This window comes from Ixodes scapularis, unplaced genomic scaffold (assembly GCF_016920785.2).
Source record: "Ixodes scapularis isolate PalLabHiFi unplaced genomic scaffold, ASM1692078v2 PGA_scaffold8__174_contigs__length_109621045, whole genome shotgun sequence".
Taxonomy (NCBI): Eukaryota; Metazoa; Arthropoda; class Arachnida; order Ixodida; family Ixodidae; genus Ixodes; species Ixodes scapularis.
This window is the reverse complement of record NW_024609883.1, coordinates 66,762,499-66,779,733: the sequence shown is the minus strand read 5'-3', so window position 1 is coordinate 66,779,733 and position 17,235 is coordinate 66,762,499. Positions and strand designations below refer to the sequence as shown.

General features: G+C 45.7%; 2 protein-coding genes across 2 annotated transcripts in view; one reads left to right on the top strand and one right to left on the bottom strand.

Annotated features, from left to right (window-relative positions):
* Nucleotides 1-5,164, bottom strand: part of LOC8025830 (enoyl-CoA delta isomerase 2) — a 101,696-nt gene extending 96,532 nt beyond the window's left edge. The window contains exon 1 of the mRNA XM_042287015.1: nucleotides 5,133-5,164. Coding sequence (XP_042142949.1) covers nucleotides 5,133-5,164 — 32 coding nt within the window. The remainder of the gene's footprint in view (nucleotides 1-5,132) is intronic.
* A 3,418-nt stretch (nucleotides 5,165-8,582) lies between these two features.
* On the top strand, nucleotides 8,583-16,580 carry LOC121048408. The gene is made up of 2 exons (XM_040504706.1): nucleotides 8,583-8,939; nucleotides 16,395-16,580. The coding sequence occupies exons 1-2, from the start codon at nucleotides 8,583-8,585 to the stop codon at nucleotides 16,578-16,580; spliced, it is 543 nt and encodes a 180-aa protein (XP_040360640.1).
* The last annotated feature ends 655 nt before the right edge of the window (nucleotides 16,581-17,235 follow it).

The following is a 17,235-nucleotide window of genomic DNA, read 5'->3' as shown; positions in this document are numbered from 1 at the left end:
GCGTCTCAAGCCCGTGATTGGTTCCGAGTTCGCGCCGAGCCCTGACGCAGCACTCGTGTGGAATGCCTTTCGATCCGAGTACAGTCCGAAGGCTGACGAAGCCCTCTTGTCCAATCCGTGTTCACAGTGCACGACCAACTAATGGCGGCTGCGCATGATCTATGCATCATTTCGGAATTTCGGAAAGCAGTAATCGCCTAGTTGAAGGCTTATGCGAACTATATGCGGCAGCGGTGTTAGCACATTACTATTGTTCAAATGTATTTATTTACTCGATGGTTCGTATAATTTCTGGAGGCTATACATCACTTTTTTTTTTATAAAGAAAAATAAACTGAAATGAGAAATTGCACGAAAGAAGTATCGCTCAAAAACAAAGAAACAAAGATCTTATTTGTTTGCTTGCCTAAATAATTTTTCAGTCTACGACTCGACATCTAAATTGTGTTTTTAAACGTTTTCCCCGAGCTTGACTCCGGTATTCAAAATGGCGCCGCCCCGTGAACGCTGTGGCATGCCTTGGATAGCGCATCTCAAAGCACACCGTATACACTGCCCTGTCTCTCAACAGCTCAACTTGGTGTACAACTGGGGAATAAAATGTAAATACTCTAAAGGTTAAAAAAAAAAAATCGGTGGTTGTTTAGATAGCAGGAGTTTACTCTGTCAGAGTATGGCGGCATTGTTAGATGAGAAATTTAGCCAGTGCAGTGCAACTGCTAGCCTGGGGTCTTTAACGTTCACACGCAGTAGTGATACACGACCGCACGTCGGTACGCTATGTTCATCCAGATCGAATCGGGCAGGGGCGAGGATTGAACCCGGGTTCCCTGGGTTCTGCAGCACGAGCTCCACGTTTCAATTCGTGCAGGTGCATGTTGCGCTAGGCATACAATAGTAAAGAAAAGAAGAAAACGAAGTGTTTTGTTCCAAATCAACCAACAGATCTGAAGAAGAGGTCCTCTTTCGACGACGACGGGCGTAGTCTACATTTCCTCCGATGAACCGAAAATCGACGGCAAAGTCTAGCGTACGCTTGCCGACCCTGCAGCATGATCTTCAGCCAAGAAGTGAGCCACTACAGCGCGTCCCGGTTCCTTCCATGCAGCGACGCGCCGATCAAGACCAGTCCAGCCGGAGGGTCGAGCCAAAAAGTTTCCCTCGGCCTCTCCTTTTCCTCGATGACGCTCATGTACGCGACAGTGACTGTCTTCGCCCTATGGGCCCTCTTGTTCTACGCCTTCCTGATCGTGTGGGGGCCCTCGGCTTTCGAGAGGACGTACGGGCCGTGATGGACGCCGGTTCAGCGGTCCATGGTCCATCAACACAAGTTTGGGGAATGCCGAATTAATGCATATTCGTAAACTAAAACAAAATAAACAAACAACGTGCTTTCTTCACTTTCCCTTTCCTCCGCCCCAATCAAAAAAAAAAAAATAGTGTTTTTCTTTTTCAGCGCTTACACGAAGTATGCATATTGTAAAGTATACTGGATAACAGAAAGAACAAGACACGGAGAGGTCTGTGTTTCGTCCTCTCCTTGATCGATTCTTCTTTTTGTTATCCAGTAGAAATAATATATTGCCGAACGCTCAGTTTCCACCCAAATGTAGCGCTTGCAAGTTGGAGCTGTCCGGGACCAGATATTAAAGTTTTCAAAACTAACTCTTACCTCATTCCAAAGTTATAAGGGATTTTCTGAAACTTTCAATTTGGAAAACGGAGAATCGTTCCCGGGAGTTGGCGCTCTCCAGCCCCATGTATGTTATAGGACTCGTCGGCCACCGAAGTCCCATCACAAATTTCCGAAAATCGCGCGATTATAACTTTTGATTGAGATACCGGTTAGTTCTGAAAATTTGGCATCTGATTCAAACTGCTAGCGCTAAATTCGGGTGGAGAATGAGGGTTCAACGATACGTATTTGAGTTTTTAGATTAAATATTCACAGCACAGTTTGCTTTGGGGGTACCCCGTACGAGTTGTGGATACTCCCATGGCTGTTGACGACGGATGCAAGTTAATGAATACAAGTTTGGTGAATCATGGTTGGCGATGGTTCACGACTTTGACGGTTGCCGGTTGACGAATGCCAGTAAATGGGTCTCTCGTGGTGGACGACGGTTGATTGATGCCGGTTAATAAATGCAAGCGTGTTAGATGCCGCCGATTCTTAAATGCATATTTGGTGGTTGTGAGTCGACGGATGCCGGTTGACGAATACCGGTTAATTAATACAAGTTTAGGTGTTTTTTTTTTCTTGTTGACGATTACAAGTTCAATGGACGTTCGCTGATGAATAACTGATGCCGATTATAAGATAATGTTTCGTTAAATATTTGTTGACAGACGTTGATGGATAATGGCTGCCGCATACGTGAGCCCACAGATGAGTCATTGGCGTACAAAACGGGCCGGTATGATTAATAATAATAATTTTAAAAAAAAGCTCGTCACGTACAGGACATCTATTAGAATTAGGCAGCGTTCGCTTTCAGTCTGAGTCGTCATTTGTGCCTCTAAGCTTTGAACCTTCTCTTCATACGACGTCGCACGGGTACGATCCCCTAAATTGCGAAGAAACTCTAACCGGGTATTCGAAAGTATTGCGTTGAATTTAGATAACGTTGGGCTCTCTCGTCAAACAATGATAGTGTACGAGCAGAAACCGATGGAGAGGAAGAAACTAGAGCGCTCTGGTTGGAATGATTAGGGGGTAGATGCAAAGCTAGCCGCCTGTCTCTCTACTCATTGTTCTAACGCGTTCGAATGCCAAAAGTCCCCCCCCCCCCGCCCCCCCCCCCCCCTTTCTCTCCTTACGTCGTCACGATATGCATAGCGCAAGTTCGTCTGCTCCTGGCACAGGGGTTGCGATGATGTCAGAACGTCGCGAGCTCTTATTGGCTGATTGCCAAAAAATAAATAGTGGGTAGACCTCAAGGCATTGCAATGAAGTCTACTACCCACTATCCTTCCGCTCGAAGCCAATCAGAACTCGGCGTCGTTCTGACGTCATCGCAACTCCCGCGCGAAAAACAGACGCATGGACACTGAGTGGTTAAGAAACGGTTGTCTTGGCTTATAATGTTCACGGCTCTCGCTTCGTGATTGGTCCTTCGGCGTATATATATATATCGATTAATGCCGCAATCTGATTGGCTGGTGAGGGGCATAATGAGATGATCGGGAGACGCCACCCGCTGCGTTTCTTAAAGTTCCAGTCACACTGCTCACGCGTCACACAAAAGACACGCTGTTCTTGGCAGCAGACATGATGACAGAATTACCCGCCTCAAAACATGTTCGAAACATGTCTGCTTCACATGGGTAGGCTTTGAACATGTCTGCAGACGAATTTTTGCACGACCAACCTGACGGGACCTTCGTACGCGGAAGAAACACGTTCCAGGCAGTGTCCCGCAGACGGTCGTTTGTATGAGGTATTGGCAGTGCAACCGCGGGTTTAGCTGACGCAGCGACGCCTATACGGAACGCAAGTTCGTCTGCTTCTTGCGCAGGGGGTTCCGGTGACGTCATAGCTCTGATTGGCTCCGATTGGAAGGATAGTGGGTAGCACAGGCGTAGACTTCGGGGGGGGGGGGAGGGGAGGGGGGGGGGGCGTCGGGGCTCGTGCTTCCCCCCCCGGTAAAATCCGAAGGGGGGGGGGGGCTGAGCCCCCCCCCCCCCCCCCCCCCGGGCCTGGGCTATGATCCTTACCGAGACGCTGTTTACGTGCCATGTCACGAGCTTCTAGTAGTGGCAGGTAAACAAAATAGCGCCCACATTGCCTTTATTGACAAAATACATGGGAAATGGATTCGTGCTTTCGTTAGCTTCAATCTGCAGTTCTGACGAAAAGGTAACGCGCAGTAACCCCCCCGGAGAACTTCTCAGCCTGCCCCCTCCGGGAAAATGGAAAGTCTACGCCGCTGGTGGGTAGACCTCGGTTCAGCTGGCACTTAGGTCTACCCACTATCCTTTCAATCGGAGCCTGTCAGAACTCGGCGGCGTTCTGCCGTCACCGCAAAATAGCGTCGCCGCCATCGCGTCTCGCATGCGTCTCACATCAAGTGCGACGCTACCGCGCGGCAACGCCAAGGACGCACGCGTCTGCCGCCTGGCGGCGACTCTCGGCGAGCTTCGGTGTGTTTACCGCTTGGGGCGGGTCGGGGGTCTACAAACGATGACGTCATGGGTGTCTTGTACGGTGTGTTCTCGAGAGATATTCGGGCGTAAAAAAATCCAATGTATAAACCAAGGATGGCCAAGCTGCGGCTCTCCGCGTGTTAAAGTGGAGCTCGCGGCCACGGTATGAGATAATATTCTTCAGGTGAGGACAGCGCGTTCCTCACGACGTGCCGATAAAGTTCGCTTTTCACTCTCTCTCTTTCTCTCTCTCACTATGGTTTCAAGCGGCTCGCGCCGCTTGAAACAATAGTGAGATACCGTGCTCGCGGCTCTCCCCTCCCCCCCCCCCCCCCCCCCCCAACCCTCCACTCCCCCGACTCCCTCTGAACAAAAGTTATCACCCCTCACGGCTCTTGGAAGTTTCGTGGCTTTATTTGCTGCTCTTAGGACAGGTTAGCCTGGCCACCCCTGGAATGGACCGATGAACAGAGTGCATTTCCACTATTTTCACAAAGGTGTCTTTAAGTGGTGCATTTATAATAGTCCAACTTTATGACTCTGGGTTTTAAGAATAAAAAAATCAAATCTAAAAAACATTTTTATTTTTTTATGCAGAAGGCTTTGCCGTTTTTTTTTTTGTTTTTTTTTTGTGTGTGCATATGAAGGGAAAAAAAAAGGTTTTCTAAGGCTTAATATTGCAGTCACGTGCTGTCTATTAACAAACAAACAACATCTCTCTCTCTTTTTTATGTAAAATGAAGGGCGCATGACCACGACTTGATCGGTCTCACGCGGTCCAACAACAACCCCCACCAATCCGGCCTTTGGCGTCTTCTTTTCAGGCCAGACTCGCTATCTGGGTCCCCGGTCCTTCTTTGAACCACGCCGAAAGGCCGTTCCGGGTCTATTTTTACGAAAAACCGTTAGTGTGGATAAAAAAACAACAACAAACAAAAACACAACTTCACAGAGATATACAGATATATATATATATATACACACACATGAGCTTGACGTTCATCGATCGCAGCGCCATTGTGCCGTGTAGCGTCCGTGGCAGCAATTAAGCTTGCCCCAGTTTATCGAGGGGGCAGGCTGAAACGAGAAACGGCATGTCGTTTTTTTGTGGGTTTTTTGTTTTTGTTCGGCGCGCTGTCTGCCCTATTTATGGCCTATGTTCCTATTTAACCTGCCCCAAGTTCATTGACGAGGATCTTTAACCAGGTGGCCATCTGGAAAGCTTATCTGTGGCACTTCAGAAAAAAATTAATTATGAAGAAAGGTAGCGCTCAAAATTAAATTGTTACTCAAAAGAAAGAAATTTAAAAAAGTCAGCGTTACCCCCAGCGTAGACAAAACAAAACAAAAACTGATTTCAAATTAATTATTACGGATAAAGTTGAAAATAATCGGATCCTTTGTTCGAAACTTTTCTGCCCGCATTAATAAACCGCATTGCAGTAAGCTGAAACTCCCTTGAGAATGTGACGCTAGCAGGGATGATAAGATGCGAAAGTTTGAAGAAATTACGTTACCTGGATCAGAAGATACAAGAGAAAATCCAAATTTATCTACGAGCCGGCGTTTACCTAAACTCAATATTTATCCTATAATAATAATAATAATAATAATAATAATAATAATAATAATAATAATAATAATAATAATAATAATAATAATAATAATAATAATAATAATAATAATAATAATAATAATAATAATAATAATAATAATAATAATAATAATAATAATAATAATAATAATAATAATAATAATAATAATAAAATACAATCCAGGCTCCTGTAGCATTCATTTCAATGAAAAATATAACTGCAACCAAGAAAGGCAATATTGCTTTCTTCCATGGTGATAAGTTTTTTTTTTTTTTTTTTTTTTTTAATGAATTAAATTTTTAAGGCGTTATAAATGCTATTTGTTGGTTTGATGAGCATTAGATTCAAATGGACGTCGGTTCAAAAAGATTTTTTTGTTTTTCTCTCGTGCCTTTTGATATAGCTGTAATGTTCTTTCTTCACACTTTCGCGTTGTATCCCTACTGCTGACTCCACATTCTGACTGAGTTTCAGGATTCTGCGACGCGTATAGTTTTTTTTTATGCGGGCCGAAAAACCGGTCCCGCCTGATCTATAAAACGCCGCAAAACCTTTTTTTTTTTTTTTTTTGTTTGCGGTGCACTGTGATTTGAAGCGGCGATTGGCCGCAGGGATTTGTTTTCTATCCTGTTCTTTCAGAGGTTTACCTCTTATTCGCGATCAACCTCCGTTAAACTCAACCAAGCGGAATATGCGCCAGCAAGGTATAAGAATTTTCTTGTTTTTGTTGTTGTTTTGCTACTTAAGCGTGATCATCTGCTCGGCCCTGACGTCACGCGGCCGTGACGTCACACCGCCGCGGTGGCGCTGCGCTCGACACCGTGCATGCGCAGACTATGCATTTTGATCCGAATCTGACTTGTGCACACGCGCAATGCCCACACCCAGTGTCGGCGAACGCTGACTTGTTTGACTTGTTTGGAAACGGCATGTCGGTCTAAGGTTGAGTCGGAAAGAGAATGTGACCCCCAAGATAACCAGTCCGTAATGCCATGGATTATCTACGTGACTAATCCAGCGCAGGCCACGTTTTTGACACGAGTTCGGCTAGGACTCGTCTTCTTCGTTGAACACGAGTACCGTTGATGCAGGCCTCCGGTACAGCCTGGTTCCACATAAGTTCCTGTTAAATGGACGTTCCATGTATTCTGTCTGGAACAGGTGAATATTTTGTGTGGATCGGGCCTGAAATGTCAAACGCCGATTCTCTTCGCTTCATTTCTGCTTTTTTGTTTTTTAATTTGGAACACAGAAATTCTACGTGTATTGTCTTTCCACTTACATGGCGTTCAACTTACCCTGCTCCACTTAAGCGCCAACCTGCCCCATCTAAAACTTCCAGGTGCTTTTTTTTTTACATTTATCGTTTCTAAGGACCAATTATGTGAAAGACTCCTTTGTATACACACTGCGAAGTATTTAATATTATCTAAAACTTTGATTCGTATAAACTCGAAATATGTGGAACGTACGGTTTCTCCTGAATAAGCGGAACTTTTCTTCCTTAAAAGTTCCGGTTATAACTGGAACTTTTAAGTTCCGGTTATAAGGCGGAACGAGATGAAGAGTGTAAGTGATGAAGAGAATTCATGCCACTAGGACCTCGTAATTTAGAAAATGACGGCAAAAACAAATATAGCTTGCGCATACAAAAAAGATAGGAAGAAAGAAAAAAAAAAAGTTTGTAAACGTAACTCAAACACTAATCATATATATATATATATATATATATATATATATATATATATATATATATATATATATATATATATATATATATATATATATATATATATATATATATATTTTTTTTTTTTTAGTGCCGATTCTTTTTGCTTTGGGTCTGGAAGGAGACCGAGACTTCAACACATCGACTCCAATTCCAAATCTACAAATAGATCCTTCGTTTTTTCGTGGGTGACCCGACACCAGCGCAATAGCGTCCAAGTCTATTTTAAGTCGAATTTCAGCTTGGCACGAACAGCAATCCACCTCATGTTCGTCTGTTAGCATGCGTAATGTTGGTAATCGTTATTGAACGCATTTCTCGAATATAATTTGCATCTAAGTTATACCCCTTCAGGTGGACCCAGAGTTTTTCCTGGCCCACATTGTCGTATGTACCCGTGATGTCCAAATAAACTAGCCATATGAAGTTTTGGCTCTTCATTGCTATATCTCTGCATTTAGTGTTGGAGAATACGCTATCTTCTAGCCTTCTGTCTCTTTGGAATTCATTTTGAAGCTCTCCCAGAATTTCCATTCCTTCTGCTCATTCTCCCAGTCTTCGCTTTACTATCTTCATAGCTAATCTGCATAAAACTAGTGTTACTGTTTTCGGGCGGTACGACTTGATGTTATCTTTGTTTCCTTTTTCTTTATGTAATAGCTAGTTTAATTTTGCTTAGTTTCCAATCGTTTGGTACGTGTCCCCCAATAATTATTTTGTTAATCACATGTCTTAACTTCAATTTGTGTGTTTTTCCTAGGATTTTGGTGAGTCCCATGGGTATGTCATCTGGGCGTGTCGGTGTACCTGCTGGAAGCTTACTTTCGTCCTTGTCCCATTCTCTTGTGGTCGCCTCCATTGTTACACTACGCTGTTTTCCTGTACCCTGCTGCTGACGGTGCTCTCCACTGTCTCCCTCTGCTCAAGCTGTGAAAAACTATATTCGATTGTCTGCCTAATATATATTCTCGTGCCCCCTACCCTTCTCCCCTCTTGGTGGTCACTGGTCAGTAGGTGCTGGCAGCCCTCTATCTTTCTGCCCTCCGCTTTAATGTGCCACTGTCTAGACAGCCCTTCTCCTTTCCAGACGCAGACCGGGTAGCAGAAGGGCCATGACGCCCGTAGACTCGACGACGTCGCCCCCGTCTCTGAGCCCGTACCATTTGAGCCCCAACGACGGCAACTCCGCGCCGCCCTGCCCGCGCAGCCGGAGCTGCTCCCTGGCCAGCATCGGCCACGTGAGCCTCAGCGGCGTCGTGGTCAACAGCCACGGCGCCAGCAGGCAACGCCGGTTCTCCGTCAGGGTCATCGAGGCCAGCCTGTGCGTGTTCCTCAGCCTGTGCGTGTCCCTGGTGGGACTCTTCCTCGGGCTGCTCTACGAGCCGCTGCTCCTCGTGGTGTTCGCGTGTGGACTCGTTGCGCTCGTGGCTTACCTCTGCTACGCGCTTGTGCTCTACAAGAGATCTTGGGTGAGTTTCGGGTTTTTCGGGTTTCAAGTTTACTGATGCCTCTTCATACAAAACGAGGGCAAGCGAGGGTTCAATCCCCACCCTTGCTCGTTTCGATCTTGGCGAGCATCGTACTGGCGTGCGATCCTGTATCACTACTGCGTGATGCTCGTTAAAGACTCCTGGCTAGCGGTTGTACTGGCAGAATTTCTCATCTAGGACTGAGAGACAAGTCTCCCGTTGAGGACAACTAACTTCACTTTGTCTGCATACAAACATACAAACAGCACAATTATTCTACTTATTTACAGGGTGTGGGATCAGCTCAACGACTAAAGCAATTAATCCCAAAGGGAGAGAAAGATATGTATATATATATATATATATATATATATATCAGGGTGTCGAACCGGAACCGAACCGAACCGAAAACCGGAACCGAACCGGTATTTTTTCCGGAACTGAACCCGAACCCGAACCGTTATATTGTTATCGCGATGAACCCGAACCGGAACTGAACCGGAAAAAAAATAACGGTTACCGGCTCATGTCAAAACGGTTCGGCCACGCGCTGTTGACAATGAATGTGCTATCAATGCCATTTGTTTTTTAAGTGCCGTCAACTGACACACACCTCGCTTACATATTTTTCTTCTCCACTCAGTCTTAGGAATATAACCGCTGCATCCATGAATCTTGACATAGGAACCAGTATTGCACTGGTCGCGGCTTGCACGGAAAAAAAAAATTAAAAAACTGTGCAAAAAAAAAAAATTGTGTCACGGGATTTTATTTTCCTACAATCTCGTAAATCCTAAATGCTGCTGTGTGCTCATTTCATGACACGTTTCTAGAACGCGCGAGTTCTTGAAGCTTGCTTCCATCGGAATGAGAAAAGAAAAGGCTGTGGAGTTTGATAATAATGCATCCGGTTTCGTATAGGCACTTAGAAGCTAACATATTTGTGAGACAGCTAACTCTTCTATTTTAATATTTATCCTATTACGTCCTTCTGGGGTTGCGTTCGGTGAAGTGTTTTTCATATTCCGTATCTTGTTTAATGAAAACTTCTTTAAGGGTCTAATTTGAGTTACCGAACGCTAGTTCAAATAAAGCTGCATTTTCTCCCCACTGTTCCTTCAATTGCTTACACGCCGAGGTAGCGGGATAGTTAGCGAGTTCTACTTGTAAGTGGGTTTGTAAGGAGGTCGCGGATTTTACAGCTACTGCGTCGGACCCAATTCGATGAAGTCCGAATGCGTAAACGTCGGTGAGGTAACTTTTGAGTGCACATAAAGAAATCATTCCTGGTAGAAATCCCTGAGCCTTACACTACGATGTATCCCGTTTCGTATGTGCTGATTTCAGATGTTTTATTTGTAATTTATTTTGATGTTGCAATTTGTCATTTATAATTTCCGAACCGGTTCGCGAACCGGTTCGCGGATCGAATTAACTGAACCGGAACACAATAAATTTACCTGAACCTGAACCGTAACCGAACCCGTATTTTTTTCGGTTCGACACACTGATATATATATATATATATATATATATATATATATATATATATGTATAAACAGCACAGTCGTGTACGCAATCTAATTGCTGAAGTTAGCATGACGTGACAATTAGCGTATATATATATTTGCTGCAAACATCTTCAAGTCTAATACCTCCTTTTGCTGGATCGCAGTAAAGCTTAAATCAATGTTGATGTTTTTTGTGGGGTGCTATCACTATTTGGAGCACCCGCTGCATTTAACGTGATTCAAATTGGCGGCAAAGCAACAGCCTAAGCTAAAAGCTCAAGCCGGGAGACACTTTCTCAACGCTCCAGAGCCTTAAAAAAATAGAACATTTTAAATTTTTAGGCGGCAAGAAGTCCATCTGCCTTCGAGATATGGCTACACTGGATTGCGCTGCAAAAAAGCTCAATTCACTTTTTTTTTCAAGAAATTATTGGTTTTAAGTGGTTGAGCGGCGAACGCGCGTCCGCACCACTAGCGCTGGTATAAGCCTCTCGGTGGAAAGCCTGTCATGGTCGCTCTTGGGTTCATGAAACACGATCATGTGTTTTCATTCCAGAACACGTGGAACCATGATTTCGAAGAAAGGTTCATCTAATCAACGCAGTACGCTGCTCACGTGAGGTATTTCAAGGGGAACATTGCGTTGGTCTACAAAACGCCCCTTCTAACGGGGCGTTTTGCAGACCAGCGCGCTGTTTATGAACAAGTTTTCCCAAGCAAGGTGTAGGCAAAGCGCGTCCACAAAAACAAGGTTCGCGCGAAGTTAAGCGTACTGTGCATGCGCCAAGCAGACAGCAGCGCTATTGCGTGGCATGACGCAGCAGCGCACGTTTGTCTTCTTAGACTTAGGCTAGGTGGCGCAAGCTACCGCCCGGTACAAAAGGTATAGCCATTAACGTCCATTCATCCATCCATACGTTGGTACGGCGTACAACACCCCAACCCGCATGAAGGTTCGCCAAACAGACACACGTCTTTGGGAGTGACTCTCGGCAATGACAGACTTGTCAGATGATGTTTTGAAACAAGATCGAAGCTAACTCGAAAATCACGGCGTGCCTTCAACGGCAAGCTGGCTTCCTTCCTTGCACCGAAGCGAGAGGAGAAGCTCGCTTTCCAAGTGTTTCTTTCCTTTTCTTTTTCTTCTTCTTCTTTTTTTTTATGCAGGAGGAAATTTGTTTTGAAGGTGACAACATAATGTACGTGACATTAATACTTACATCGTAATTGTTAGTTTCAGTTATTTAAAAATATTGTGAGGATTGAAAAACAAAAAAAAACAACACAAGCTTGATCATGCTGACAAAAATGGTTAAGCACATAATGCGCGATAGGCCTTTTATGGAAGAAGAGAAGGGCGTCTAGTCTGTACCGCCTACCGAAGATCCGCTGCCATTTCTGACACACGCCGTGAGATGGCGCAAGCACGACGGGAAAGGCCACGAATCGCGCGCCGCGCCAATGGGCGCGTTCAGTAGCGCCTCCCTTGCCTCCGAACGGAGTGCCTCGAGTCGGAGTCATCGGAGCGCCTACTGAACGGCAAAAAAAAACCGCGGCTCCAAACCTGCTTCTACGCAACTTCCGCTTCCTCCCTTGTGCCAGACGGTCTCCGAATAAACTGGAAGCAGACGATGGCGAGCACGGTCGCTTTTATTTGACGCCGGTATTGAAGAAGTCTTTACAAGGTCATTGAAGAAAAAGCGGGTGATTGTACACATCAGCGCTGCTGTTCGAAGCGATGCAACGCGATCGAGCCCTTCGCTTGGCTGTGCAAAGGCAGCTACTGTTATAAAAGCCGACAAAAATCGTCGTCAGTACACGCAAAATACAGAGCTCAGCTAATCTACCCCGCCGGTTGCGATACTTTTATACGCCCATAAGTTTGTTCTGCCCTTCGTAACGAACTTCCTATAAAATGTATTTGTATACACACGGGAAGTTCGGCCGCGCTCGGCGATCAAGGTTTTGTCGGCCGAAGCGAGCCTCAGCCAACGTGCACCCCGATTTAGCTACGCAAACAAAACATTAATCGGTATCATGCTCTGCGTGAGTGTCCAACGGGCTTCCAAAGTCGCGTTCATACCCTGTTTTTCTCTGTTGCGCGCGGACAGGACTATCGTCAATATTACCGAGTTTCCGTGCAACGGCGATCAAGACACGGCGCGTCAAATGAACGTTTGCGTTGTTTATTAGCATATTCAAGCCAAACAAAATACGGTCCAATGCATTTTCCGAGAGAGCCTTACCTTAAAAAGATATTCGAACGCGTTATTCGTCTTACCTTGAGCACTTTTCATTAATAAAAGCGAGCAAACCGCGCACCCGCGACAGAACCGAAGCAGCTTATCCCGCCATATTGTTTGTTTTTTCCTCTTTTAGCGCCGGAAATCGTCACCAGTCAGGAAATGACGTCATTTTAGCTCCTTTGACTCTACGTGCACCGTCTCCGGACTCGGTGCTTCGGAGCTTGACTCCGAAGCCCCGGAGTTACGTGCACCGGAAGTGACTTTTGGCCGTCCAGTGGAAGGAGTCAGTGACTCCTTGACTCCGGGGCCGCTACTGAACGCGCCCAATGGGTTCGCATTTTGCGTACTAGCAGACACCGCCCCGGGATAGCTCAGTCGGCAAAGCACTTGGCTCACAATCTCAAAATAGTGAGTTCACAATCTGCCAAGAACTTAAGCTTTTTTATACGGCTCCCTACGTGTGTAACGTTTTTCGGTGTCAGTTTTTTTTTTTTTTTTTTTGTTACAGATACAGCAAATACAGCCAATGTTACAGATACGGCAGATAGAGCCAAACGTTACAAAAAAACCCATCGAAATGGGCTGATCGAACACATTATGTGTTAAAAAGACGGTTTGGATAGCCTCGTAACAGTCTAAATATGCAAGTTAAGGGAGATTCGCGAATTTTGGTTTCAAGATGGCGGGGATCTTTGGCCGACAGTCCTAACACACCGTAGCTCGGAAACACATAGAGCGGAAGCGCGCGCTGCAGAGCCCAGGGAATCTGGGTTCGATGCTCACCCCTGCCCGTCTCAATCTGTATGAGCATCGTACCGGCGCGATGACGTGAAAAACCCCGGGCGAGCGGTGGCACTGCACCGGCTAAATTTCACATCTACACCGGAGACATCAGACGCCCATCGGTGTTAACTAGCTTCACGTCGCCTAAGCGCACGCACGGCGTAATAACAATTACATGAAGGTAAAACCGATTTTATTATACTGTTTACACAGAACCACCAAAATATATAAAGATGTTTCTGCGCTATATCAAAGTTTTTTGTTTTAAGTTTATACCGGTACCAAATAAATTAACGATTAAGAATTTTGTTTACACAATTGTCATATATACACTCTGTTAGCGTTGCGTGGTAACTTGCATAGACGTCGGAACTATTTGGGATAAGGGGTCCTTCGCGTAAGGGGAGAGAGAGAGAGAGAGAGAGGATTTTGATTTTCTGCTTCATCCCCCGTATTGTTGACATAAAATGTTTTCTTGCTCCAATGCCAATGGAACTTGTAAGGCCTCGAGATGCGCCGTCCAGATTGGGCGCTGGCTTGCGGCAGGTGCGGCTATTCAAGAAATAAAGGACCGCCGTACGTCACTTCATGACGCAGAAAAGCGCCGAACAATTTTTCCCCACGTAGCCGGACGGATGAATGGATGTTAACGGTTGCACACTTCATAACGGGCGGTAGCCTGCGGCACCTACCCTAAAAACCAAAACACGCACGACCCCCCCCCCCCCCCCCCCCCCCCCCCTTTCTAAGCCAATTTCTTTCCCTTTTGTATTTTAGAGCGCAACTGTTAGCCGCCCGTTTCCGCGTTTTACGGCTTCGCCGTTGGCGTAACCGCTCCGCTAAATTTAGCGGGAAATTGAATTGGTTTTGATGTCACGTGTCGTCAATTTTCTCGCTAAATCTAGCGGAGAAACTGAATTTGTTCTTGGGTGACGTGACACGAAGTCACGTGAACTCATTTTCCCCCGCTAAATTCAGTGGGCTACCTGAATCGGTGTTAAGGTGACGTGACGTCAATTTCCCCGCTAAATTTAGAGGGGAAACTTAACCCGCTAACGCGAGGACGGAGAAGCAGCCAAGGCCGCCTATCCGTCGTCGCGATTGGCCAGCGCAGGCCCTCGCGCCTTCCTTGAGGAAGTGAAGGAGCGCCTCAATTGGAGTGAGGTTTGTGAATTCGGAGGTAAGTTTAGCGGGTTAAGGAGGAGGAAGGGAGGGTACGGAGGGGCATACCCTCCTCTCCGTACTCCCCCCTCCTCCTCCTCAAGAGCTGCGCTCTAATTTCGCATTACAGAGATTTGTAAACGTCTTTCATTTTTGTAAATATTACGAGTGTGGGGATATCGCTAGGATAACCATGGGGATCGGGCAAAAATTATTAAAAAAAATTAATACACGCACCATCCGTTTTCTTTTTCCGGCCTCGCCAATTTTCCTCTGGTCAAACCTTGTCGGCGTTACCCCAACGCCGGACCCACTGGGAGGCAGGGTTGGGACTTTAGGTGGGAGCCGCGCGGGAGGGATGCCCAAATATTCCGCTGTCCCACAGGATGACGCCAGTGTTGCCAAAATGTGTCATGTGTATCTTAGACAGATAACGCTGTAGTGTAAGAGTATTCATGTTGGCAGGAACGATCGGAAATAAACAGCGCGCAAAAACTACAAACGAGGCAAGAGGGAAGATGCGAACGACACAAGCACCAGACTCACAACTAAATATTTATTGAACAAAAAAACAAAAATCACAGACAAAGTAAACCGCACTATCACTTCAGCACATGTCAAGATATGCCATTTCTTTTTTGTGTAGAAAAACCGATGTTTGGCTGACACATGCATCTTGCCCGTCTTTTGTTGTTCCATACGCTTCGAATAATTCTCTGGTGGTTTTCCCTGTGCCACTCCCGATGACGATGATGTTGTTGAATTCGGGCTGGCATTTACAAGCAGCACAGTGCAGATGCAAGTGACCCCCAGTGGTCGACCGGAGTGACCAGTCATGTTCAGGGGCTCTGTCATTAATACATCTGCCAGTTTGACCAATGTACACTCTTCCGCAGCTTAGTGGGATCTTGTACGCCACACCAACCACACAATCGACATATTTGTTCCTGTGCTTTGCGGCACATTGGCTCTTGCCCCCCAACCTTTTCCGTAATTCTAGGGCAGAGTTGAGCCAACTTTTGAGGTGCCGAAAACACAATGGGAACGTCAAACCTCCGGGCTACCTTTTTCAAATTGTGCGAGATTTTTTGCATGTAAGCGAGTACCTGGGGTCTTGCTGTGGGTCTCTCTTGTTTTCTGACTTAACCCTCCTTAATTTTTTTTTTTTTTTTTAACATCGTCTGCGCCAATTCCAGAATAACTGAAGTTGGAAAGCCAGCATCTGTCAGCCGCTCTGCCTGCATTTTAAAACTTACTTACATTGCATGGTAGCAGGCGGCCATGAGGCAAGAGGACACAATGCTTCTTTTTACGAATTTGGAGTTTGGAAGAGAAGAAAAAGGTGTTGTATTTTACTTTGAAAGTACATTATACTCTTAGTATTTTACTTTAAGTCCATTGCGCCTTGTGTAATTACTCCTTCACTTGAAGTATATGCCCTTTGTTTAGCTTTCACTTTACTTCAAGTACTTTTTAGATGTACTTTACGCCTTTACCTACCACTGCTGATAACTTGGCATACTTTTTTATTTGTCTTTAGAAAGCCAACCGGTCGTTATGGCCTCACAGTCAGAACATCATAATATACAGCTATCGCAACCTATTTGTCACGTAAATGTTCTCATAAGAAACTTGACGTAGATGACGCTGTGTCGCAATGATATATAGTTCCACCATTATGACGCTGTTGCATCACATCTGCCTGGAACTGAAACCTAACGTCCGTTATATATGCTTCTCCTTCTGAGGTGCAGCGAAGACGGAGTTCGGGAAGCATGCCGCCATTCTGGGCCGGCCAGCGCAAGATCTCGGTGGTGTCCGTGGACAAGATGCCCACCATCAACGAGGCGACCATCGAAGACGACGTGTCCCTCTCCAGGAGCACCGAGGAAACCTGGAGCGGCAAGACCTACGTCGTCCAGCAAAATTTGTCCTCGTAGCCGCGCGAGCGTTGGGCGCATTTGTGTATATACAGGGTCGATCACGTAGAAAAAAAAAAAAAAAAAGAAAAACAAGAGAACAAAGACCGGGGACAGTTAATGGCGCACTAAAGAGGCGTTCGACCGTGTCTTTCTATTCGTCAACGTGCTTCACGAAGTATAGAAGCACGTAAATAATCCGCATGCGCATCATACTTCTATTTTAAATTCGAGATCATAGATTAGCATGCCTTCATCCTTCAGCTCCCTGGGGCTCTAAGTTGTATACTCGGCGAGGAAGTCGGCGATCTCGCCGACTTTTTTGCTCGGTGCCCAACTTAAGGCCCCAGACCATTTCTCTACTTTCTCTATGAGAGGAAGATGGCCATGGTGTTAAATCGTGGGTTTTTTTCATACTTCGTGAAGCACGTATATCAAGTCAAAAACCCATAAAAAAACAAAATCGGAAATCTCTTTAGTGCAACCGTAATTGAACAATGAGACCAGCATCTTCATTCGGTAAAATGCCGTCGGAACGACTTCGGGGTGCCTATTTTCGCTGAGTAAGTTGAAAAGCTCCCTACTGCCGCAATACTTCCCGCACAAATGGCGTCGCCATTTATTGTATAGGCCACCGAAAAGAACGTATCCGCCCCCTCCCCCTTTCATCCAGTTG

Coding starts and splice junctions, on each gene's coding strand:
- LOC121048408 (XM_040504706.1), top strand. CDS start 8,583: ATGACGCCCGTAGACTCGACGACGTCGCCCCCGTCTCTGAGCCCGTAC. Junction 8,940..16,394: donor TGCTCTACAAGAGATCTTGG/GTGAGTTTCGGG, acceptor TCTGAGGTGCAG/CGAAGACGGAGTTCGGGAAG.